The 25,208-nt window shown below is 39.3% G+C and overlaps 1 protein-coding gene across 13 annotated transcripts in view; it reads right to left on the reverse strand.

Moving 5' to 3' along the window:
• The window catches only part of CELF2 (CUGBP Elav-like family member 2), a 464,286-nt gene that overhangs the window by 47,472 nt on the left and 391,606 nt on the right, over positions 1-25,208 (reverse strand). For all 13 annotated transcript variants that reach the window (XM_054178211.1, XM_054178222.1, XM_054178214.1 and 10 more), the window contains 4 exons: positions 20,065-20,199; positions 9,733-9,812; positions 4,726-4,884; positions 3,132-3,195 (listed from right to left, as the gene is read on the reverse strand). In XM_054178211.1, the coding sequence (XP_054034186.1) occupies positions 3,132-3,195; positions 4,726-4,884; positions 9,733-9,812; positions 20,065-20,199 (438 nt within the window). The remainder of the gene's footprint in view (positions 1-3,131; positions 3,196-4,725; positions 4,885-9,732; positions 9,813-20,064; positions 20,200-25,208) is intronic.

A 25,208-nucleotide genomic window follows, 5' to 3' on the forward strand; every position in this document is an offset into this window, starting at 1 on the left:
GGAGCAACTTGAGGCCATTTCTTTTAGTCTTACTGCTTGCTATCTGGGAAAAGAGAGTGACCCTTGCTTTGCTACAGCCTTCATCCAGGTAGTTGTAGAGAGCAATAAGCCTCCTCATCCGAAAGTTAACTGCAGCCTCAGCTGCTCCTCTGACAAGTCTTCTGACTTGTGCTCTAGACCCCTCACCAGCTTCATTGTCCTTTGGATAGGCTCCACCACTTCAATGTCCTTGTAGTGACAGGCCGAGAACTGAACACAGAATTCCAAGTGGGGCCCCAAAAATGCCCAGTACAAGAGGACAATCACTTCCCTAGTCCTTCAGACCACACTGTGTCTGATATAAGCCAAGATGCTGTTGGCCTTCTCAGCCAGCTGGGCACATTGCTGGTTCATATTCAGCTGGCTGTTGAACAAGACCCACACGCCCTTTTCTACTAAGCAGCTTTCTAGCTCTTACTTTTCTTCCCCAAGCCTGTAGCATTGCATGGGTTTGTTGTGACCCAAGTGCAGGACCTGGCAGATGGTTCTATTGAATATCATGCAATTGACCTCAGCCCATTGATCCAGCCTGTCCAGATGTCCTTGCTCATGCCCAGCTTGGTGCCTTCTACAAGCTTATTTAGGGTCTTCATTGAGTCTTAAGCACAAAAGAGATGCTAGACACCTGACATGTAAGTAAGAGCAAAATTTCAGTGGCTTATGTGGCTTTTGATCAAACTTTTACTGTCTGAATTCAATGATAAGTGCACCTATTAACTTCAAAGATAAAAGCTGGACTCTTCAAACTCAAGAGTTCAAAGAACTTGCAAGCTGCAATGACAGATCTTCTTCAGCACCTGAGTTATGCCTACATTCTATTCCTCACCTTGAAATATTGTACTAATAAGTAAGCTATACACATCTCTGAAATATGTATTAGATTCATTTTTGTAAAATGACTGTATAGAGCCTAAGATAAAAAAAACTTGCAAACATTCAAGGGTGGCTTCAGCAGGTAATTTTGAGACCTTGCTGTAGACACAGGGGCATTTTCTGCTCCTCTCATGAAACAGTAAACAGAACTTTAATACTAGATGCACAGCATAACAGTACCCAATGACTTCTGAGGAGACAACATGAACTCTCAGTCCTAATGATGAAATAATGCTTAGTCTTTGACACTTTCATGTAGGGCTGCAGCTCAGAGAGAAATCCCTAATTTGACCTTGAATATCAAGATTTAAGTCTTACATGTTTCAGGGGAAAAAGAGTAAACTTCCAGCTGTCTTGATAACAGTAATATAAGATAAAAAAAATTACATATTTTCCAGGAGAAACAGTCAATCATTAAATTATCCCATAGATGAGAGCATTTCCAACCTAATCTGTAGTCAAGTGGGCATATCTCCCTCAGGTAATAATGATGGTGCCACTACGATTTCTTAAGATGCCTTTCTACTAGTCTCAAGAACATATGATTTTCAGAGAATAAATCACATCTCAGACTGAGAGTCCATCCTAAAATTACTCGACTAAAATTCTTAGTTTTAACATGGTTCTTGGAAACAAAGTTCAATGTACACTAACAGTGATAAACAGGCCACAGAAAACTTCTGAGGTCCACATAATGCAATGGATACCACATAATTTTTCCTTGGTGTCTCAATTCCTTCATTTTCTAGACTTAACCAAATATGAAAACATTAAACACAATCTCTGAGCTCAAAGACATTTCCAAAACTGCCAAGCATAAAACTGTTACTGAATTGCTCTGTTCTGTTTATCATATTAAGATACATTTTTTTTGATGAAAAAATGCTAGATTGCAAGTGTAACATAATAGAGGCAGCAAGCAGTGCCAGCAGGTCTGAGGAATAGAGAATAATTCAGAGATATTGTCATCTGTAGGCCAATTTATATTGTCAGAGAGCAGGTTCACATTAGTCTCTGATGTCACTGCAATAATGGCATAATATAACAATTGAGCAAAGAATACCTGTGGGGTATAGCTATACGGTGCGGTATATCTGTACTTGTTAAAGTATTTCAGGATTCATTCAAAGCAGAACCACAAGCAGCAAAAGACCAGGATTAAAAGACGAGCGAGAAAATGGTGTTCATAAAGGCTTCTGAATATTTTAGTCCTTGTTTTGAGATGATGAAGCATGCAAAATGTTGTATTTCATTGATTCAGTGGGTTTTCATGATTAAAATAAACTAATGTAGCAATTTAGGGGTTTTGTGCTTCTTTTTTTTTTTTTCCCTCCTCCTCTAACAAGAAAAAAGCTTTTTAACAGTTTTTCACGGCAGGCATAATGTGCATCTGTGCTCTGATTTACTGCACATGCTGCCTTCCCTAGCATCATGTTAAGTTAGGGTATCAGCATGGTAGGTCACACAGTGGGAGTGACCTTTTGCTAATCACTACACATCAGTTACTACTGGCACACAGCTCATTACTAAGAAACCCTCCAACTAGCTGGCTTTCAAATCCACTCACACTTTGATTTTTTTTCTCCTTTCTTTTCTTTCTCTTGCCTCCAGAGTGAAGATTATACTTTTACATAAAATCTTCTGTTGTGTAATTTTGTCAACTAGGGTTCCAAAGTCAAAAAGGCACCCAGTTAATTTTCCATGATTATAAGAGAAGGCTGAAAACTCACATTGAAGGTAGGCCTGTAATCTTGGGTTTCATTAAAAAGGTCAGAACGTTTTTACTCACCACCTATTATTAAAATGTTTGAGGGCTACCATTAATTTGATTTTTCAGGACACAGAAATCTCACTGGAAATTAGAATGTAATCCTGCTGTTGTTTTACTGACACTTTTCATAGGGTAGGATACGGCTGCAGGGACTAGTAGCTCTCCTGCAATTTACAATTGGTTACTTTGGACAAATGGCAGGTGACTAATGCAAGACAAACTGTTTGCACAATCTGGGAGCACTGGGTTTAATTTCAGTTTCTGAAAAGAGGGGAGAAAGTGTTTCTATTGATGTTGAACCGTGAGCTGTCCCCTGCTAATAAATCTGCCACATTCAATACACAACACCTCCCCCCAACTCCAACAATGTGATTATTAGAGGTACAGAATTGAATAGCTTAAGAATACAAAACATAGCTGGAGCAAAACGAAATGGTTTTAAACTTACCGGCCATTTGCTGAATGCCGCTGAAGGCACCCAAGTTACTGGAGGAAGTTGCTTGCTGCAGAAGCTGCAAATTAACAACACAACACAGCAATCTATCTGACATTAATGTAACAAATGAAGATAAAACTAAAATGAGCCATCATTTCACATTTGGAGTATCTATGCTTTCCTTTACACTTATATAGTCTCTTGCTTCTGTCTATTGTTGGAATGAACATCCCTAGAGTCAATGCTGTAAATCCATATTAATGTCTAATCTCTATTAAGAAACACAGAGACACAAGGGAAACTCAGTAACATTGCTGCTTTAAAACAATTAATCAATTTATTCTTTTTAACAACCAGGTGTTAAATCTATTTAAACCAACATAGCGTGACTAATTACAACCCTCTGTAGTCTAGTAGTTACCATAACTCATCTCTGTCAATCATGGTCCATTCTCCCCCACCCTTTTGAATTCAGTTCTTTTCTTTAGTATCTTTATGAAATCAGTCACACAGATACTCATTAGACTGGTATTTATATATAACAATTTAGCTTACCTTGGTATTAATTAGCTTACCTTAATATATATATATTTAATTGCCAGGTAAATGGCTGTTTATTATCCTATCACTATACCAAAGCAACGCATGCATACAAAAGATGTATTTATCCATGTACGGACACAAATATTTGTCTGACTCTAAACCATCGGAACTCCTGAGTTATCTAAAAGCTGCACAAGTAGACCTCTAAACTCCAGAGCTGCAAAAAGCAGAAATCCTTTCTCAGCTGTGTTGCAGAGGAGATGCTCTTTGCCACCCAGGACCTAAGGCATGTGGCTGTGGATTTATACATGGGCAGAAGCTAACATCTCTTCCTCACCTTACAAATGGACCAAGGAAAAGACCATTTTAAATTTATGAGAAACAAATGGCTTTCTCCTGCCATCTTCACTTTCTTTATGAGGTAGTATGAACCACACGTGTTTAGCACTGACAAGATCACACATTAAAGTGAAAGTAATTTCCAAATGAAAATGCGGATGATTAGGGGACTGAACTACAACATTCTAGTGTACAAGCTGCACCGTGCAGATATGCCCCCTATAGTGTTCAGCTGCCTATCAGTCTTCCTCTCAGAAAGAACTTAAATTTTATTTTAGCTGTAAAAACCAGACTCCAGCATTCAAAAGAACAATAAAACTAATGGAATCAAATTTTATTTTGCAGCGTGAGTAAACTTTAAAGCTTGCCTTAGACAGAACTGACACATCTTGAAATATTTATTTGAATTCCATTCCTTGTTCACAGAACTGTCAGGGTTGGAAGGGACCTTAAAGATCATCCAGTTCCAACCTTACTGCCATGGGCAGGGGTACCTCAGGTTGCTCAGAGCCCCATCCCACTTGGCCTTAAAAACTTCCAGGGTTGGAAGTTTGTTGTTTATCACCACATGATAGACATACAGATTTTATTTTTTTTAACAAACAAGAAGATGTGCTACATTTCTGGGAGGACTTGGAAGTTAGGTGCAGGGAGATTACTGCAGCTGATTTACCAAGACTGTAAAATAAAGACAGTACAATATAGCCACCACCTCTGAACTTACAGCTAGGTATTGTGGTGTGAGTCCTCCAAGACCTGTGAGGTTTCCCCAAGTGGCAGTATTGAGCTGTTGCATCTGCTGTGCCAACTGCTGCTGCAAACGCCGCTGCTCCTTGTCCTTTTGGGTATCGGCAAACTTCACCACGATTGGCGAAGAGCAGCCCTGTGGTTAGACAGATTGGGAAAGACAGAAGTGTTACATCACACAGAGTCACCCTCATATTGTGAGCTCAGCCATGTCCCAGAGGGCCCTCAGCAAGGGCACAACCCGATCACTCACCCTGTATTTGCAACTGGCACACATAGGACTGCAAAGACTAAGAATTTCAGCTTCTTAGGCAAAGAAACTATGGAGAAATTATTGATTCTCCAGTTCTTTTTACAAAGCACCTCTCCTCAGGCTCTCTTTTCCTTCTAGCTATCAAAATTGCTGCCAGAGACAGCAAAGCATACCATTCCTCTAATTAAGCTTCACAGCTGATGAGATGGATGTGATGCTTTGTCTGCAGTCTGTTTTCAAGGCATGGCCAAAGGGAGAGGTGTCCAACCTCCCTGCTGCCAGGGACCACACAGCCAACGCCGTCCTGCCACCATGGTCTGGCTGTGCAGTCATGCTTGGTGCAGCTGGCTCGCATACTCCACGTAAACAGACTCTGAACAACAGATTTACTGCAAAATCCATCACCAGCAGGCCACTGGTTGTTTTCCTATCAAGGACCCCAAGTTCAAAGTGATCACAAAGGGTGACACTGCTAGGACAATTCACCCACCTGTGGTCTGCTCCCAGGCACGCTTTGTATTAAGCACCCTTCAGATGTGAACAAAGGGCAGGATGCAGACCAAAAGTGACTAGTTCTGGTGATAGCAGCCCACTCCTGGTGCCACCACATCTTCTATTGCTTCTATGAGCCTCTTGTGCACAATATGGGAAGGCTGTAAGATGCCTTAGGAAACAGGGAAGCCGTAGGAAAGCACTAGAGACCTGGTCTGCAGCCTACTCCTCACCTACAGTTGAGGGACCATCAAGAATAAGTATGAGGTCATGGACCAAATGGACTTTAGAGGTAAGCTGGATATTTCCCTCAGACTTCAGGTAGGATATTCCTTGGCAAAGTCCCTGAGAGAACAAGATGTGAATATGAAAGATGTTTCTGTTGCTTTTGCTCTATTTTTTCCCCTGTTAACAAATGTTTTCCTATTTTAACCTTTCAAGTCTTCATTTTTTCAAATCAAGGGACTAAACTATATGCTGCAACGATTCTTCAAATTCATTCATGCATTTTGTGCGTCACAGAAACCGTCAATCTGTTTCATACTGTTTTCCAATTTCATAGGATTCAATGAATAACTTCCCTCCATCCACCATGTTTTTTAATACTAAATTCTTGTCAAATTTCAATCTAAACACAAAGGTAGGAGTGAAAGGTTACTCAAATCAAAAAAGATACAGCAGTTCTTTAACCAAATTGTACACTATGGGATGTGGATTTTGATTATACTTAACTCTTCCCATTGCTGCTCTAACAACATTGTGAACATCTTCCAAAAATGTTCCTGTCCTCTATTATTTACAAAAAGCAGCCATGTACTTTTCTGTGAAGAGTCTCACACCAAGACAAATTATAAGAATATTCACAATCAACAGATAAAATGATGAAAATAATATCATCTCTTATATGAAGATCTCCCATCACTATTGTTCCTTAAGAACCATCTTTGAAAACCATGACTTGTGACTTATTATTCCACCTCCAACTCCTTTCCTGTGTTTAATTGTAAAACTGTCTTCAATATTTCCGTGAGGAAGAAAGGAGACATGTGCCACTCCAGCAATCAAATAAAGATTATGGAGTCAGCTTGCTACACAATTACTTCTTCCTAGTGATTTTTATACTAATATAAGAAAAATAAAGAAAAAGTGTAGAGGAGGTAGAGGGTGTGAGAGATTTTTCTGGTTTCACTAATAAAAACCAAGCTGTTTCTATTTAATATGCACTGAACTAAGACCAATCAGAACTTACTACCTTCTACCTAGAAGTACGGGAGAATTACATCTGTTTACTAAGAAACAGAAAAGAATTTTGAAGGAAGAAATAAATGGCTATTTCAGTTCTCAGTTCAGCAGCTCAGCATTCAACACTACAGCTGACATCATATTTATGAATGCTTAAATGTCACTAAATTGTATAAAAAAAAATCTGCAATTTATGAATCTATAATTATTTTTTTCACTGTCTGCTCTATATTTCATCACTTCATTTTCAAGAGAACAAGCATTCTGAAGACTGAAATTATACGTAGCAAGTGGCTTTATATGAGAAAAGGGTTGTTAATTGTGGCATCAAATTCGCTCCACGATAACAAATTGGTGTCTTCTACTGGTGCTGCATTTGAATGCCCAAAACCAACCAACCAAACTCCACAGAAATTAGAGAGAAAAATAAAATCTCCAGATGAGAAATTATGTTTTTAAAAATCAGTTGATTTAACTAAGTCAGAAAGTCAGGTGGAATGAATAGTTAGAGAATTCATTATGCCAGGAAACACACTTATCCGGACATTAACATCCCCATTGTTCTTTCTTAGCCCACTTTGAAAATTTATCTTGGTCAATGATGTGTGGCAAAGAACTAAAAATAATGAAATCAGAAAAGAAATTCTGTGGTAATTGGGCTGAAGTGTAAATGTGTACTACATATTGTTCGCCAATCCTGCTTTTATTTGCAAAAACCCAAGACACATAGGTGTCTAAGGACAACTGTTTCAGGCTGAGAGTCAAGATTTAACACTTGCTAAACCAAGTTAACTTTTTACTGCAAGAGTATCGGCAAAAGTAAGCAAAGTTTTTTGCATGAATAGTGACATCTCCTTTTTTATCCTCTTCCATTTTCTGTTTTGAGAGGAAGCTCCCAGCACACAGACAAGGTGAACTTCCCTTCCCCATTGAACGGCATGGAATGTTCACCCCATGTAGTGCTATTTTCTTCACAACAGCTGGTGCCACCTTCATATTTTTGTGTTGTTAAAACATTAGGTACAGATTCCTTTGAGTCCCTCACCTACGGAGCTGGTGTGTTTACCATTTCTCTCCAAGAAGGGACTCTCATCCTAGGTTAAACTGACACAAAGACTCAGATGTTCAAAGTGAAACAGATTTGGAATCACCTTGCCAATTTGGGGATGCCATTGATGACATTCTAAAGGTGTTGAGAGCCATTTTGATCCCAGGGTAACTATTCCATATAACTGTCAACAAGTGTATCACATCAAAAAGCAGCCTCTTTTGGAGTACTGCATACAACAGAAGAATGGGAGAATCTGTCTGGGAAGTACTATTTCTTTACTTATACCATTTTCTGAAGTGCAGATGGGTAAAACTAGTTTTGCTGGACAGAGAAATACATTAAAACACATGGATAATATAGGTAAACCAGAGTATTACCGATAAACATTTCCTTTTTACTTGGAGTCAAACCCAGTAAAACAAAGATTTGAATTAATGGAGTAGTACATCGCAGACAAATTACTACAAGTATTATTTCAGAGACTTGAAGTGGCAGTTTGTTCACGATATACTGTCAGACTGCATAGATTGTACAACAGCAGCTTTCTAGTAAAGATAATTTCAATTATTCTCATCTTATTGGCAGATTCTCATCTAAAACTGTATACTCAGAGTCTAAAAATGCATTGCACTGAAAAGAAAACACATAATTATAAAAGATGCTCAACCAAATTCAAATGTGATGTTTGGAAAGACAATAGCTTTGCAATGCTGATATCATTACTTGAAGTATACAGGAAACAATTAGTGATACTTTCATGCACTGGCTTGATTTTTCACATTGCTTCTCTGTCCACCCTCCCACCCCTGGTCTTCCCCCTCGCCTTGTTACACAAAGCAGCTCAATGACATGACGCAATAATGATTGTTTAGCACCCAGCATGCTTTGGGAGACTAGAGCATTGCAAAGAAAAATCGCTGAGAATTAAAAAAAAAGAAAAAGAATTGAAAGGTCTTGGTGGAAAAGTAAAAACAAAAAAAAAAAAAAGAAGAAGAAAAAAAAAGAAACAAGTGCACATAACATCAATGCCACCTCTGAGAAAAATCATCACTACACGAAGATACAGTATACATAATACAGTATAACATGCACTCTCCCATAAGCTAGAAGATCCAGAGTAAAGACTTCATACTTGTGCGGGTTTTTGTGCAAAATTCTGAAAGACCATGACAAAAATCACAGACTGAAAAAAGTTCTGAGATTGCCAGACAAGCCATGGCATTTGATAACCACTCCAGTGAATGGATTGTTAGCCTGCAAGTATGTTCACATTAAGTGAACAAGTTTAAAGTTTTGTGTTGCTCATCAGGATAAAATATGAGCCCATAGAGGCAGTTTGGAAGGAAATAAAAAGTGTTGCTTGAGAGAGGCCATCCATGAGGGTGCCGTGCAGGAAGTGCCACACTTTGATATGCTCTGTCATCTCTACCATGTTTATTTGCTACATGAAGAAGGAAAGATTAACTTAACTTAAAAGAGATTCTTCTTGTAGGAAAATACATGCACTAGTAACCCAGCGTAGCCAGGTTAGATCTCTTGAGCTTTTTCTCAGAGCAGCACAAACCACAACACTTATTAAAAATATTTTCAAGAAACAAAGATTTTTCATTGGGAGTGTGTGTATGTGTGTTAAAATGAAAGGTAATTTACTCATCAGATATACTTTGAGCATGACTGAGGAGTGGTATTCACAGCATTTTTACTTTCTACTGAATGCCGCTGAAAAGAAGATCAAGAGCTGTGTCTGGATACCACACAGCAGCCTTATTGTGAGCTTTCAGGTTATTAAGGAAAATAAGCTTCACAAAGACAGGTAGAGTGAGTTGATAAAAAGTTTAAATCTGTGATTGTCATGTGTCTGATCTGATCCAGGAGAGCATGGCTTTACCATTCGCAATCATTTGCACAAAGAAAACAAAGAAAGGGCAAATGATACAGTACTGTACCTCCATGGTCTGAGACTGGTGCATGGCTTTGATTGCATTCTGTGCCATTGCCCTTGTAGAAAATGTGACAAACGCACAGCCTGTGGGAACAAGGGGACAGGGAGCAGGAAAGACAAAAAACAACAAGACAAAAGGGTTGGACGCTTGTTAAACCAACACAGTCTACGAGAACGGCCACAAGACGACACTGTTCTCAGTAGTACATAAAAATAAACAACTTCTCTAGTTTATTTATTGACAGTGCTGACTTGCTAATCTGACCATAGATGAAAGAAAAAAAAAATCAGGTGGGGATGGGTGAGAAATGGGTTGTTTTCTTTAATTTTTGTTTGCTTGTTTGGTGGGGGGTTTTTTGTGTGTTGTTACTTTTGTTCTTTAGCCACAGGGTTTGAAATAAGTAAGGCTTTTTAATTAGACATTGGGTTGCCTAGTTTAGTCTGTTTGGACCGTGCATTAACAATTGCTTGCTATGGCTTTTGTGCAGGTAAATTTTGAATAGTGAAGAAATGACTGGCATCACTGGCAGCCAAACTGGGAATTTCATATAGTAGTCACATATTTATGTGATGCACCAAGAACAATCATACAAATAATAAATACTCTACTGTGTAGCCTGCAACTAAGTGTGAAAAGACTCAGACAAAATTCAGTAATGTGGGTGGAATCTCAACATTTAAGAAAATAGCATGCTTTAAAAAATGAAAACAAAAAACAAACTTAATCAGTTTTGTTTCCCTGCTTCCTGGGTACAAGTACAATTCTTTGATCAATGAAACCTACCACCAGCTTGAACATCTCTGAAGCTATGTGCATGAATAACTAAAAAAAAAATAATCACATTTTTCCCTTCTCAGCCTTTTAAATCATAATGAAAAGTCAGTAGGCTAATGCCTGGGCTATTTTTCCACCTTTTTACTATTGTCAGTCATACCTACACTGGGCATGGTACAGGTCAGCTTTTTAAGTGCCTGACTCACTGCCCTTTTGACTAATAAAAACATTGCCTTCTGAGACTTACATTTTATTCTTCATGCACCCTTGGGCATCTTAAAGAAAAAGACTGTGAAATTAATGCAGATTCAGGCTGATTTTGTAATAATACCATGGCATACTAAAAGCTTAGCTAAAGCAACACAGACTTATTTCACTTGTGATCTCTAATGACTTTAAAAGTGCATTGATTTTCAGCTCCCTTAGCCTTGCACAGTTTGAACTTAGGTTTCAGAGAATAATTTAGTGTTCCACTCAATTTCCTCAAAACATTATTATTATTACTACTTAAAAGATTTCCAAATGAAGCAAACCTAAGCACTGAGAGGCTAAAGCATATTGTCATTTTAGAGCTAATGCATGAAAGATACATTCTGGCACAAAAAAATACAATATTGTTGCCCCTGTGGCCAATGGGCAAAATAAACCATTTTGCAATCCAACAAGCAAGAAATTGTTTGGTTTATGTAAATCAATTTGAGGCATAAAATACATTTTCTTTTTTGCTCTGTGTGTACCTGGTAAGATTATCAAGTCAAGACTGTATTCACATTTTAATCAAACAACAGTAAGAGAAAGCAATGCCTGATTATTACCCAAAAGCACTACATCTAGTCATGAAGATAAAGTCAATGCATTTTTGCATCATGCAGCATTTTTTTTTTTTAAATGTAAAGGCCCTTGATACAAGAGAACCTAAGGTGGCTCCTGTATCTCTGACTGATAGGTGGCTATCACAAAATCAGAAGTCAGAATTTTCAAACGCACCTTCATGGCAGTGTTGTGACTACTTATTTCTTAGGTAACATAACAGCTGATGATGTCTTATCACTGTTTAGCCACACTACATATTGCTATACTATTCTCATTCAGCAACAAATTTCTGTCAAAGAAAACGATGTAACAAACCACCTTTGTATACAGCAATCTAGACAAAATATGCAGTAGAAGGGTAAACAAACTACAGTACCTCTACTAGATTCCATATTGCTGCTGTGCACTAAAATTAAAGAGGCCCAAATTTGCCATCAATCTCAAAGCAATCTCTCTTAACAAACATTTCTGTTATTATCATTAACAGGAGAAATAACATCCAGGTTTTTCATTTCTTGTCTTGCAAATTCAATGGGGGATGAGCACATACAGAGATATACTGCAGGGCAGGCAAGAAACCCCATACAGAGCCTTGAATAATATTGTTTATAATGGTCAAGAAACTGCTTCATTCACTTTTTTGCTCTCATTATCCATAAATGTGTACCATAGTGACAATTACTGAATGGAGGTTTAGAATGCATAAGAAGTATGTAAAATGTCAACAAAAATCAGTAAGACACAGTTTATGCATTTATCACAATTTCTACCCAGCAGTTTTGCTGTAAGTAACTTACTGAGAGATGTTGCAATTAGCAGGTCTTAAAAGAAATGTGAATCAGCAGACAAAAAAGCTATACTCCTCTCAAGATAAAACAGACTCTCATCCTTCCCATAAGCTTTTTCTCTTTTTAACCACAAAGCTCAGCTGTTGGGGACTTTCAGTGCCCAACACTACAACAGAACCTCCATCCTTGTTCCTCAGCCCAAATCCATTTACATTGATCCTGTTGCCTTTGTCTTGGAGCAAAAAGATCTTTGTAGCAGGTCTCTGTAAAGTGCCATATAGTGAGCTATCAATTTGAAAGAAACTTGTTCAGGGACAAGGGGAATGCCTGATGAATGAGGTTATGTGGCTTGAATGTGAGCGTTTGAAAACAGCATTCCAGAGACAAGACAGGCCTGCATATTAATTACGGTTTGCCAGCCAGAGGCTACAAGGTTAGGTCCCCTTGCTCCTTCCAGTTTCAGGCCATTTCCCACCAATGGACAGTCGTCATTTGCACAGTAAATACCCAATTTACCTCAATAACCATGGCAAAAAATTCAGTAGACAACTTTATTGCTGAATTCCAAAAGTTAGACTTTCAGCTGTTGCTATCAAGTACCTAATTTAAATGCTAGCTAATTGAACCTTCTTTCCAAACACTGCTACATTCAGGGGTTATTTTCAGCAACCAAACCTGGGCATTCAGATGCAAAATCTGTGTATTTATTACCTGTGTACACGTATTTTTGTCTGAAACATGAGGTTTTACATATTTTATTCTGTGTGAACCAAGAAAACCTTTCCTTCATGACCAGACTGAGACATTGGAGGGGAGCTAAGCCTGTATCATAGGACTGAGTCCACTTACCTCAGTCACTGGACTTGCACATATAATTTAGGCAGTCAGAAAAGCTGTTTTTCTGAGATGCTTGTATTCCTTGGCACAGTCAATGGCCATACCTTTATTTTCCTGTATGGGGTACATATGTACCTTAGAAGAACGGTTTTGCTGAGCACCTAGAATTTAATCAGAAGCTGGTGTCTAAGAACATTGCTCAAATCAGATGAGGTCTGCCTGAACTGCCCTGTTCTCTTGCTGCAGCAGTTTCTGAGGGGTTGGGAAAATCCTTTTCAGCATACTCTCCCTCACTGTATCTCATGGATGCAGGTGGTCTTTTGGGAACATACTGCCAGCTTGAGGACCGTAAATCACAATTATAAGAGGACAAGACTAACCAGATTTCATGCCTCGTGGTGCAAGGAAACAAGAAGGACTTCTGTGGCCTCTTACCTCATCCTATGAAACATCACATTGATTGTACTGCCATGGGCTGAGGTCTTCCAGACTAATAGCTACAAGCAAACAATTTTTGTTATACCATACTGTGACCTGATACTTAAATTATTCCCATCTTTTGGGAGGGAGAACTCTGCGACAGAAAACATGGAGAAGGGCTAATGCCTTGAAATGAGTTTGTTTTGTACCACCAGCTACCTAACCACCAAAGAAAAAAAAAATATTAAAAAATTGTAAATACAGCCAACCTGCAAGTCACCTTGCAATTATTTATCACCTCTGGTTCTAAAATGTCAGACATCACTAAGAGAAACAAAAAGGGAGGGAGAAAGGAAGTCTAAGAGGTTTAGTTGTTTCTCCAAGGCTGCTTTCTCACCTCCTACACCAGATAAATGATTGACTGGGGAAAGGCTGCTTGATGTAATTTCCTCCTGCAGGCAGAATCAGAGGGAGGCACCCAGCCCCTATGAAGAAGATATTTTGGAGCACATTATCACATTTGCCATCTCAGCTGAGAGAACATCTAAACTCACAGGCTTGGTTCTTAACCCCCTCTCACCCTGAACTGAAAGAGAATTTTGACGAGGCTGAGAAATTCAATAAGCTTCTTCCTCTACTCATGCAGTCCAAACACAGGGATTGATGCTTGAGCAAATGAATTGTTTGAAATATTTAAAATAGCTCTTCACTGGCCCATTTCAGCTCCTGCTTGACTCAATCCTTCTCATCTCAGGCTTTCATAGACTTATTTGAAATGTTCAGTCAGCAGCTCACGTATGGGCTAACATAACATCAAAACTTGCACATTGAAAGTGAAGTTGAACATTTTTATGTATGGAAGCCTCAAGGTAAGGGATCTGATTTTATATCTAAGTGAGAAACCTCCCACATAAAACTGCCATAGTCTATCAGAGTTTTTTTACCAAACCCTCAGTGAAGCCCAAGGAAGATGCAAAACCCCTAGACATTTTTGAATCAGGCCTAGAGTTAAAAATGGAAGTTTAAAACCATGGCTTTAAAGTTCTGCAGATGAAAGACAGGCAGATACAATCAATTAAAAGAAACCCAACATATATATACAATGAGCCCTCTGACAGAGAAGGCGGCTCAAGATATTTTCAGTCATCCAAGAAATCTGAGTACTATGTACGGTGGCTGCATAGCTGGAGGAGTAATCGTTTACTACAGCTTCCTAGCTCACCATAAATAAGGGTCTTCATTTTTTGTAAAGAAACTATAGTAAAAAGCTGCCAAAATGCTCCTGCAAGGAGTATTTGGGATCCTCTGAGATGAAAGCCCCTATTTTAAAGAGAAGATAAGGCTTGAATAAAAAGCTATGGAAATTGCAATGTGATAAAAACAAGCACTAGTTGTGTTAAAATATTTTTAGCTGGGATGGCAAAGTAGACTTTCCCTTTTCTGCACTGCTAATATAGCACAGCCTGAAGGGAGGAACAGCCTGGGAAACATCACACAAAACCCATAGTGGTTAAATTACATTTCAGCTACAAATTAAGACATCAGATTGTTCATTGTACAGACATTTGGTCATTAGGCATTGCTTAAGACACACAACAACAGGTCAGAGACCAAGTGCAACAATTCAGCCGAAAGTAAAGCATTTTGAAAAAGTCACAGTGAAGCTCTTTAGGTTATGCATATCAGGCACATAAAAGCAACAAGAGGCACGTCCCATAAATGTGTCTCATGTCTTTGACTTTACTGACTTCTCTTGACTATTGACCAGATGACAGATTATAGATTTTAAATTTCCTGAAGTTCGTGGTTCCCTTGAAGCATTTCTAATTAGACAGTTAATTAACCACCCTGCAAAGTACAGACTTCAGTAACTGAAATTTACACAAACCCAGAATCAAACGAGTACCAAAGACCACATTCTAGAACAGTGCCTAAATGACTGTCATTCTGTGACCCTATTGTTGGAATAAAAACTCTTGTAAATGATTTAATTTCAGACTTCCCTCTGGGGGTAGACTGCTGCAAAACTACCATAATGGAAATGTGAGATGAAGTTACTGGCCAGCAGAGACACTGGTCACTTGGATGTTTTTCACTTCTTTCCCAAAAGAGTTTCAGCAGGGGAAAAATAAATTAAATGTGTCATAATAATCAGAAAAAAATAATTACCACATTATGGCCAAAGAAATAAAGCACAGGGGTGCTTCTGAAGACCAGTTAAAAATATTGCACTTCCTCTATCCTCATTTCCCATCACCTACTGTACAGGCTGTTCCCTTGGCTGGCACGTCACATTACTTTAGCTCAAAAAGGAGCAGTATATATCCATATGGAAAACCAAACATAAAACCTCCTCACCTAGCCTTTGCTGCAATTAATTATGATGCAAATACTAATTTTCTTTTATTAATTTATCAAGAAAACCTCTGAATCTGAAAGTTATGAGTAGATTTTCATAAAATCAAATTGCCTAAACACAGTATAACTCTTCACACTATTTTTAACCTGCTCTTAAAGTGAACAAATAAAAGGAAAAATAAATCTTTATAATCAATGTCTGAAGAAATGTTCATTTGTCCCATGTGCCTGGTGATGTTTTGTTTAAAAAAAATCATAAAATTAGGAACCCACAAGATGTAGAAATATGCATTTTGAGCTTTTCCACAATTTTCATGGTATGTCCAATTGTCTGTACATGCTATGGGGTTTGGGGTTGGTTTTTTTTAGTGGATGCTATGAACTTCTTCCTGGTATCTGTTGCAATACAGCAGAATAATTTGCTGCATGGTGTTCCTTTGAGAAGGATAAGAGGATTTTTAAAAATCATTATTATGGATGGTAATAATTCCTTGAGTGATACAGAGAAATTGATCCACTGATCTAAAAAAAGCATTTTACAAAGGTAGAGGAGCATTGCTATCCATATTTTAAGAAATGGGATAACAGAGAGATGATGAAAGACCAACTCACCTACAGTCAATGCAACCCACCAGTGGCATAGCTACAATTCAAATGTGGATATTTCTGGCTGTTTTTGCACACTCCAGCTATCACTGCATGGCTGTCTCTGTTGGTATCTGTGGTCATGTACACATTACACAGTGCTAGGAGTCAGGAGGTCTGAAAGTTTCCTTAAGCCATTTACAATAAGTGATTTAAAATCTTAATCATCTGAGGCAGTTCACTTCTGCTTTTTCATGATAATGAAGCTTAGCACATGATATCACAATCATGAATTTTTGTAAAGCCTGCTTAGCTCTTCAGAAAAAATGCTGGATTAAACAACCCTGCAGGCTGAATCCTTCTCTTTGAATAACAGATATAGTACAGGCAGTGGCATGCTTCTTTAGATCCTCCAATGAACCCTGCTAAAGCGAAGGCCAGCCTCCATGTCTGCTGAGACCCTAGTTTCTTTATCTCCACACCCAACAGAGTATTTTTATATTTTAATACCTTTCACAGCTGGGAATTACTCTCTGCCAGCCAACTAATTTCACAGGGACTATCCTGGAGCCTTTGGAAGGCAATGCATTTTTGTTGTTGCCTATTTCATGTAATTGGCTGCAATATAAGTTAGTTATAGATATAAACAACAATTATTTCTTAAATGCAGGAGTGAACTACAGTAGGCAAATGATGACTGATGGGAAAAAAATATGTTTCTTTAAATTATAACTGCTCCACCACTGGAGCTTTGTATCATTACTTTAGTCTCATTTTACAGATGAGTTTCAAACTGACAATAGGAATTTGGAGTAGAAGTGCTGACGGTCCATTATCAGTAGTGACAGCAATGGGTGCGATGTTAATAAAGTTCTGTCAATTCTTGGCTAGAAGCTACAAAAGAAACAAGTAGTTCAATCTCCCTCTCTCTCTTTATCTTATGCCTTTTATCACACTCATCACAAAGTGTTACATTTTCCCTGATGCCGCAGGATGGGATTTCTCCTTGCTATTGGAGCCATGTGGTACACTACCACCCTACACCTCATCAACGTGAGTTGACAGCAGACAGTTACTGTACTACTAGTAAGGTTGCTGTAATAGTGTAGACATGGCCTGTAAGTCAACTGAGGCCTTTTTAAAAAACTTTTTATTAAGGAAAAAAAGCAGCACAAACCAAACCCATTCTGCCAAGCAGTGTAACTTTGCAACTATTTGCTGGTAATAAAGATGATTTGGCTTGGAGATGCCAAACAGAGTTTATTGGACCATATTTACATCTCACTGCTGTGAGCACTGTAAGTTCCAGAAGGTCCTAGCATAGTGAGAACAGCATTATCCTAAGACAATGACTATTTTTCATTCACTTTGCAGTGTCTAGGAGGGACACACATCCAGACAGGTGCTGGGAAAACAAATACAGTTTGTAGCAAAGGGAATTAACATCTCGGAAATGGTAACGTGAATTAAAAACTTGCTAAGTGTTGGAACTCGTTACACAGATTTAACTGTGTACATTCTCCCTGCTGCTCTAGTGAAGCAGCCTTTCACCCTGTGCTTTGTCAGCCAAGCTGCCTCCACTGCAAATCTCCTTTAGCACTTTTCATCTAGACTGCAATACCAACCATTTTCTCAACACTTTGCCTTCTCTCACGGAGTGGTGGTTTTGTGAACTTCATAAACATCTGCCTGAAAACCTGGTTGGCACAGCTGAACTCATTTTTAAGTGTCAACATGGGTGTGTAGAAAGCAATTCAAGTTTAACAAGGCATGATGCATGAGGGCATGATAGAATATGAGTTGTGATTGTGACCAAAATAAACTTGAGTGGCAGAGGGGATACAACTCTGCTATAGCTACTGGTGTGTGACCAACCTGGACTGAGATCTTCAGCTTCCAGAAAGAGAGTGCACCATATTAAACCTACGGCTCTGCTGCTCTGCTTGCTAGGTTGGTGACATGCCTTAAAAAAACTCAGCTTCAGATTATTGTGAGATTGATACTTAGGGCAGAATAAAACTAGCTCACCAAGCTCACTTACCCTCTTGGACTTCATAATTAGCATTTCCACGCTCAAACTATACCCAATGCCTGTTGAATAAAAGCAAGTATGCAGTGGGATTTCTGTAGATCCCAGTAAAGATCCATTTCTTTATTGGGTGATACTGCAGTCAATTACATCTTCCCTGTGCTACTTACAAAATGAAATCAGTGAAAATCAGAAATATTTGTTTTGACTCGATGTTGGGTGTAGAAACATAGTGACAGCACTCGACTCCATCAGTTGACATTCATTACTGAGCTGCAGGAACCAAACTCAGACCTTTCCCCTAGTCTTCCCCAAGGCAAAAGTCATGATCTGAGGCTTTGCAAGCCTGAAGGGACTGCTGCATCCCAGCCTTGAAAGTTTTGGGATTGCAGACTAATCATGTATAAATGTGTATAATTTTCTTACAGCTCCCTATTTATTGTCAGAGTGTCTTTTCAATGAGTACTCATTATTCAGAAGTAGAATATTAAGTACTGTCAAGTAGTGCCACAAAATAGAGAAATACCTGCAACTTCCCCTGCTGAAATGTGTTTTAAAGAAGCTGGGCTCCACACAAAACAAAAACCCCCCATGCACAAATTGTTGCACAAAACACTGATGATCCTATAGCCTATTGGAAACAAGAAAAATACCTTTATCTATGCCTATACCTATATGCAAAATGGGTACTATTAGTTTTTCTGTGCCTTTTGAAAATGTAATAAAATGCATAAACTGTGCTTTCTATGCAATTTTTTTTTCCCTGTGGAAACAAGTGATGTTTTCACAGCTCCACACTAAAAAATTACTTCTCTTCCTGTGCCATTAAATGGCCATGGCTGGTACCACAGCATCATTCTGCAGTGACAGACAGGACTATCACTATTTTCTTTTCCACTCAGCACCACCTGGCAATGACTTTTTGAGAAGGTTCACACTCTTGAGAATAATTTCAGGTCTATACACCACGGAGTTAATATGCAGCCTGAGTCATCAATATACAATTATTTTTCTTTTCAACATGTTTTCAGAAGGCCTTTCCACAAAAGGCACTTCACACTCAAAAGGCATCACCAGCTATTGAAGCCTGTGCTGCACTTCATTTCCGAAGTTCAGGTCAGACACTTGACCACTCTTGGTGGTGCTGCTTAACTCCTCTGCCCTGGATTTTGGGTTGTGATAGAGGCACAAGATTGAAAAGCTCTTTTTTACAAACTTTTGTCCAGACAAAGCTCTCAGGTTCAAGCTCACCTCTGTTTTTCAGTTACAGCAGATCTATGTTTTGCATATAGTTATAGAAAACACAGGAATAGAAGAGATAGAACTACAACATGGTCCCATTCCCATGACCCTGAATGCATTCAAGCAGCCATTTATAGTCTTTTTTAGGTTTTGGCCTTATGCTACAGAACAGAAATGGGGTCAGGGAAGGACCTTTGATTTTGTGAGAGCAGAGGATTGAGGGTGTTTTCTCAGGATGCAAAGGAACCTTTCCAGCTGACAAACAGGGCAATAACACAAGTTAATATGTTGGCACCAAGACCTTTTTGACACTGGAAATAAAAGGTGATAATTTCAGTCACTGTGAAAAGTTCACGTGGATACACTCATCATGTGGGATGCATTACAGCATAACGTCTAGCTGCAGACAGTGGCTATGCCTACCTTGGCTGTGACACATAGCTCCCAATTAGCACTTAAGGAAAGAGACTTTACAGACTGCACACTCACCTCTGCTCAGCCCATCCGGTCCCCGAAGGATTCGGCATTCTTCTATCTGGCCGAATGGAGAAAACATCACCCTGATATCATTCTCATTACACTTCTTCGAAACCATTCCTATGAACAATTTTCTGTCTTCCACAGCTAGAAGATAAAAATAATGAATGAGCAAAGGCCATTTCATCTTTTTCCTGTGATCAATGCTTCATTACCACATCAAACCAAGCTCCAGTCATGTGAGTCTGGCTCTGTAACTGAAGACAAGTCCTAAGGCAAACACTTTATACTTACAACCTCCCTTCCCCCGCTTCTTCCCCCACCCCAAATCTCTCATTTTTCTTTCTCTCTCTTTTTCTAGTGGTGCATGCTGTTTATATAACATATTAATTGGCTGCCTTAGTCATTCTGCATATACCTCCCCATCACAGCTTCTAAGCGAAAAGCATCCTCTGTTAGAGAGATTTTTAAAATATATCTTTGCATAGATTTTAATTCAGATAAATTCCCTCACCTCCCTCATGTGTGAAAGTAATCATGATGGGGTAAGGATGAAGAAGGGATTGTGTATGTAATGATACGAGCTAATGAAAAATATTCCTGAGAAATGTTTTGAGAGAGTGAATCCTATTTGAGCTTTCAATTTCAGCTAACTCAATGCATGGCCTCAAAAGGCAGATGTGTAACAACTGCTCTGGAAAAAGAATTCGTTACATTTTCCTGCTTTATTCCCCCCCACCCTCAGATTACCACAGCCCTCTCCCCTTCAGGAGCACACAAGGTAGATTTTGGGGCATCACTTTAACAAAGGGGTTGTTCAATGCTTTCCCAGAGCCCAACCCTTTGATTTTTAATGATGCTGAGTTTGCAAAAAGACATGAAAAAGGTGCTTTATCTGAATTATTGGTAGAATATTTCCTGACTGCATTGTCACCAATAGCAGCAAAAGCTTGACAGCTGCAGCAGGACACACAGAGCCATGTTAATCAAACTCAAATGTACTGGTCTAAAGCTGTAGACTCTTAAAAAAAAATAAACCCAATTCACTCTGGCAAGCCTTAAAAATGTTAACACACACTCTCATCGTTATTAAAACAAAAATCTGAGTATTTTTATATAGTATGTACACTAGTGCTTTCTTTTTTGAAATGGCATGTAAATCCAACTCACTGTTAATGAGCACACTGTCAGAGTTTGCAGGGAAGCAAAGAAAGAAGGAAAGCTTTATTCCAGAGAGTCTGCAGTGCACCTACTTATTTCTATTATTGTGCAAGTTATCTTTGTAATGAAAAAAACCCCAAACAAAAAAGCATCTTCCCTTACTTCCCAACTCTTTTGTATTAGTATGAGTCTGCTAAATGGAATAAATTGCAGGTGAAGAAGAAACTGCATCAATTTTCACAGGATTTTATTGGTGTTATGCTCAACAATTAAAGCACATTTAATAATTTCAACAACAAAAAGAAGTTCATGTTTATTGATCACAACAAGCATTTGAAGTTACTTTTTCCTTAGAATTGTTGACTTTAAAAAGAATTTGTAGCTTTTACACAAGCAAGCATCAAGAGAGTGCATTTTTCAGAGCCTGAAACAGAGACTAGCTCCTACAATCCCTACTTCTCACTCTACAAGCTTGCAAGAAAATTGGTGTGGATTTAACAGTTGGGAAAGCAGTTTTCCTCAGCAGAGATTCCTCAAGATGTGACATTTTCATTCACACCCTTTATATTGAGGTTCCATACGCAGGTTAACCTTCCAGAATATATGGGGAATATATGGGATGAGCCAGTTACCTACCTATTAGGTGCTGAATATGTGGGGTTGCAAATAAGACATGCAAGTTGGGATTTATAGATCTGTTTTTTCTGCTCTGTGTTATGAATCCCTTAACTCCTGCTTGTGGGTCAGCTAGTACCAGCCAATCTAAATTTGGGTTGATTTTAGGCTTAAAATAGCATGATAGTCTACCCTAAGGGTGACTAGATCACAACCCTCTTAAAAATAGCTGCCGGCTGAGTTGGACAAATACCTGCCAAGTCATCTCAAAGGAGGTCCCATGGGTCCTGCTTAGGATGAAGACTCAAACCGAAAAGATTCACATGGAGATTGAAAAGAAAAGAGATGCAGACAGAAAGGCTTTATTTTAATTTTCCAAAGAGTACCAGATGACAAACTCCCCACTGGCATCCTTCAGTTTCACTAGTAAACCTATGAATATGCCATTTAACTAACATGATTTGCAGGTTTTCAGCTTGAGGGTGATTTTATAGTAAATTAAACATCTAGCTCCCGTGTACTGTACATCTTAAAAATGCAGATTTCATGACAAACTTTCAGAGTACAGAAAACATATTGATATGATGACATGCTCTGCATTCAGGGCTATTAGTCAGTGCTGATCAGTGTTTAAGCTTAAGAAAATTGCTATTCTTTTTTTGGCTAGGGGCCCAGCATAAAAAACATTTAAAGGGACAATTGTCAGCATCAAAATGACACGTCTTTCACTGAAAGAGCTTTTAACGATATATTGTCATGCAGAGAGAGGAATTTTTCACCCCCATAAGACTTGCTGTCTGAATTTGCTTCTGCTTTTTTGGTCAGCTCTCTCTTTCTGAAAGGAATTCTTACCTGCTATGCAGGCATGGTTTGGGAAGCAAATAGTGGACTGCAAAAACTAAGGATCAAATGTATTGGTGACAGGTTGGACTTGATGATCTCTGAGGTCTTTTTCCAGCCTTATTGATTCTATGATTCTATTTAGAGGTTAGCAAACTTTCCTTTTAAGCAGCTAAGCCTGTGTCCGCTGGTTTGCTCCCACAGACTGTAAAATGAGGAGCCCAATGTTAAACACACAAAACCCAAAAGCACCGAGATCAGGAAAGGTGCTTTCTGCTGCTGGTTGATGGGGTTGCTGGTTAATTCTATTCTATTCTATTCTATTCTAACCCTAAAGGTTCAGTTATTAAAGTGATGACTATGTAAAAAAGATAAAGGAAATTAAAACAATATTAATATTTCATAGGTTAAATTCGGGTTATTGAGCTCATTCTCACTTTGGCCACATGTCTGACCACAGAAGAACTTCTGGATGGCAGTCTAAAGCCACTTTGATTAAGTTTATTTACTAGTTTATTCATTAGGTGTCCAGTTTTAGTCTCAGATAACATTATATCCGTTGTCTGTGGACAGCTCCAAGAGATCTGTTCCTCCAAAGTGTGACCTCACAACTCCCAGCAAGATGTGATGGCTTATGGGAGTCTCCCTGCCAGTTACTGACTGTAGATAGGGTTGTAACCTTCCAGACAAGTCCCAAAACTTGTCATCATGCTAACACACAGATGTCCTGAGCTCCAGCTGCAGGGATAGGAGGAATTAATGATCTCTCAGGGACTTGACAAAACTTTGGAGCTGAGTGCCCACTACAAGGACATATTTAGAATAGAATAGAATAGAATAAACCAGGTTGGAAGAGACCTTTGAGATCATCATGTCCAACCTATCATCCAACACTACCCAATCAACTAAACGGTGAGGTGGCTGAGTGCTCCTCATTGATGCACCAGAAGTAGCCAGAAGGTTACAGTGAACAAAGCCTGAAGTTCTAGTTACATGAAGAAGGTGTGAAACTGCACAGTATATTGGTTAATTAATTATAGGGTTGACCTCTAATCCATCCAAACATATTACAAACACAGATTAGCTATGCTGCCAGGACTGTTAGTGCCACACATTCAGTGCTAAGTGCTTGTTGAATCTCACAAGGTTCAACAAGGCCAAGTTCAAGGTCCTGCATCTGTGTTGGGGCAACCCCCAGTATCAAGACACACTGGGAGACAAAGGGATTGAGAGCAGCCCTGCGAAGGAGGCTTGGGGGTACTGGTGGATGAAAAGCTGGACATGAGCTGGCAATGTGCTCACAGACCAGAAAGTAAAGATATCCATGGCTACACCAAGAGAAGCATGGTCAGCAGGTTGCGAGAAGATCCCCTGTACTCTGCTCTGGTGAGACCCCACCTGCAGTACTGTGCCCAGGTCTGGAGTCTGACTACAGGCAAGACATGGATGTACTGGAGCGGCTCCAGAAGAGAGCCACAAAAATGGTCACAGGAATGGATGACCTCTCCTTTGAAGAAAGGCTGAGAGAGATAGGTTTGTTCAGCCTGGAGAAGGCTCTGAGGAGACCCTGTTGTGGCCTTTCTGTACATAAAAGAAAGATGGAGCAATTTCTTTGCCATAGGACAAGTGGTAATTGCTTTTAAACTAAAAGAGGGTGGTGAAGCAGTGGAAGAGGTTGTCCAGAGGGCTGGTAGAACTCCATTCCTGGAAACATTCATTCAAGTTCAGGCTGGATGGGGCTCTGAGCAACCTCAGTTATTTAAGGTGTCCCTGCTTATTGCTGTTGAGTTGGACTGCATGATCTTTGAAGCTCCCCTCCAACCCAAACAGAATCACAGAATGTTAGGGGTTGGGAGTGACCTTGAAAAATCATCTAGTCCAACCCCCCTTCTAGAGCAGGATCACCTATACCATGTCACACAGAAATGCATCCAGAGGGGTCTTGAGTATCTCCAGAGAGGGAGACTCCACAACTCCCCTAGGCAGCCTGTTCCAGTGTTCTGTCACCCTCACAGGGAAGTAATTTTTCCTTATGTTTACATGGAACTTCCTATGCCTCAACTTCCACCCATTGCCCCTTGTCCTGTCAGTGGGCATCACCTAGAGAAGCCTGACTCCATCCTCTTGGCAATCACCTTCATGTATTTATAAACATTAATGAGGTCACCTCTTAGTCTCCTCTTCTCCAAGCTAAAGAGCTCCAATGACCACATTCTCTCCTTGTAAGGAAGATGTTCCACTCCCTTAATCATTTTTGTGGGTCTGCGATGGACTCTTTCAAGCAATTCCCTGTCCTTGAACTGAAGAGCCCAGAACTGGACACAATACTCCAGATGCAGACTCACCAGGGCAGAGTAGAGGGGGAGGAGAACCTCCCTCGACCTACTAACCACAGCCCTTCTAATCCACCCCAGGATAGCATTGATCTTCTTGGCCAAAAGTGCACATTTCTGGATTATGGTCCACCTTCCATCCACTAGGACCCCCACTGCTCTTCAACAGGTCAGTACCCAACCTGTACTTATCCATGGGGATCTTCT

The sequence above is a fragment of the Dryobates pubescens genome, chromosome Z (genome assembly GCF_014839835.1).
Source record: "Dryobates pubescens isolate bDryPub1 chromosome Z, bDryPub1.pri, whole genome shotgun sequence".
NCBI lineage: Eukaryota > Metazoa > Chordata > Aves > Piciformes > Picidae > Dryobates > Dryobates pubescens.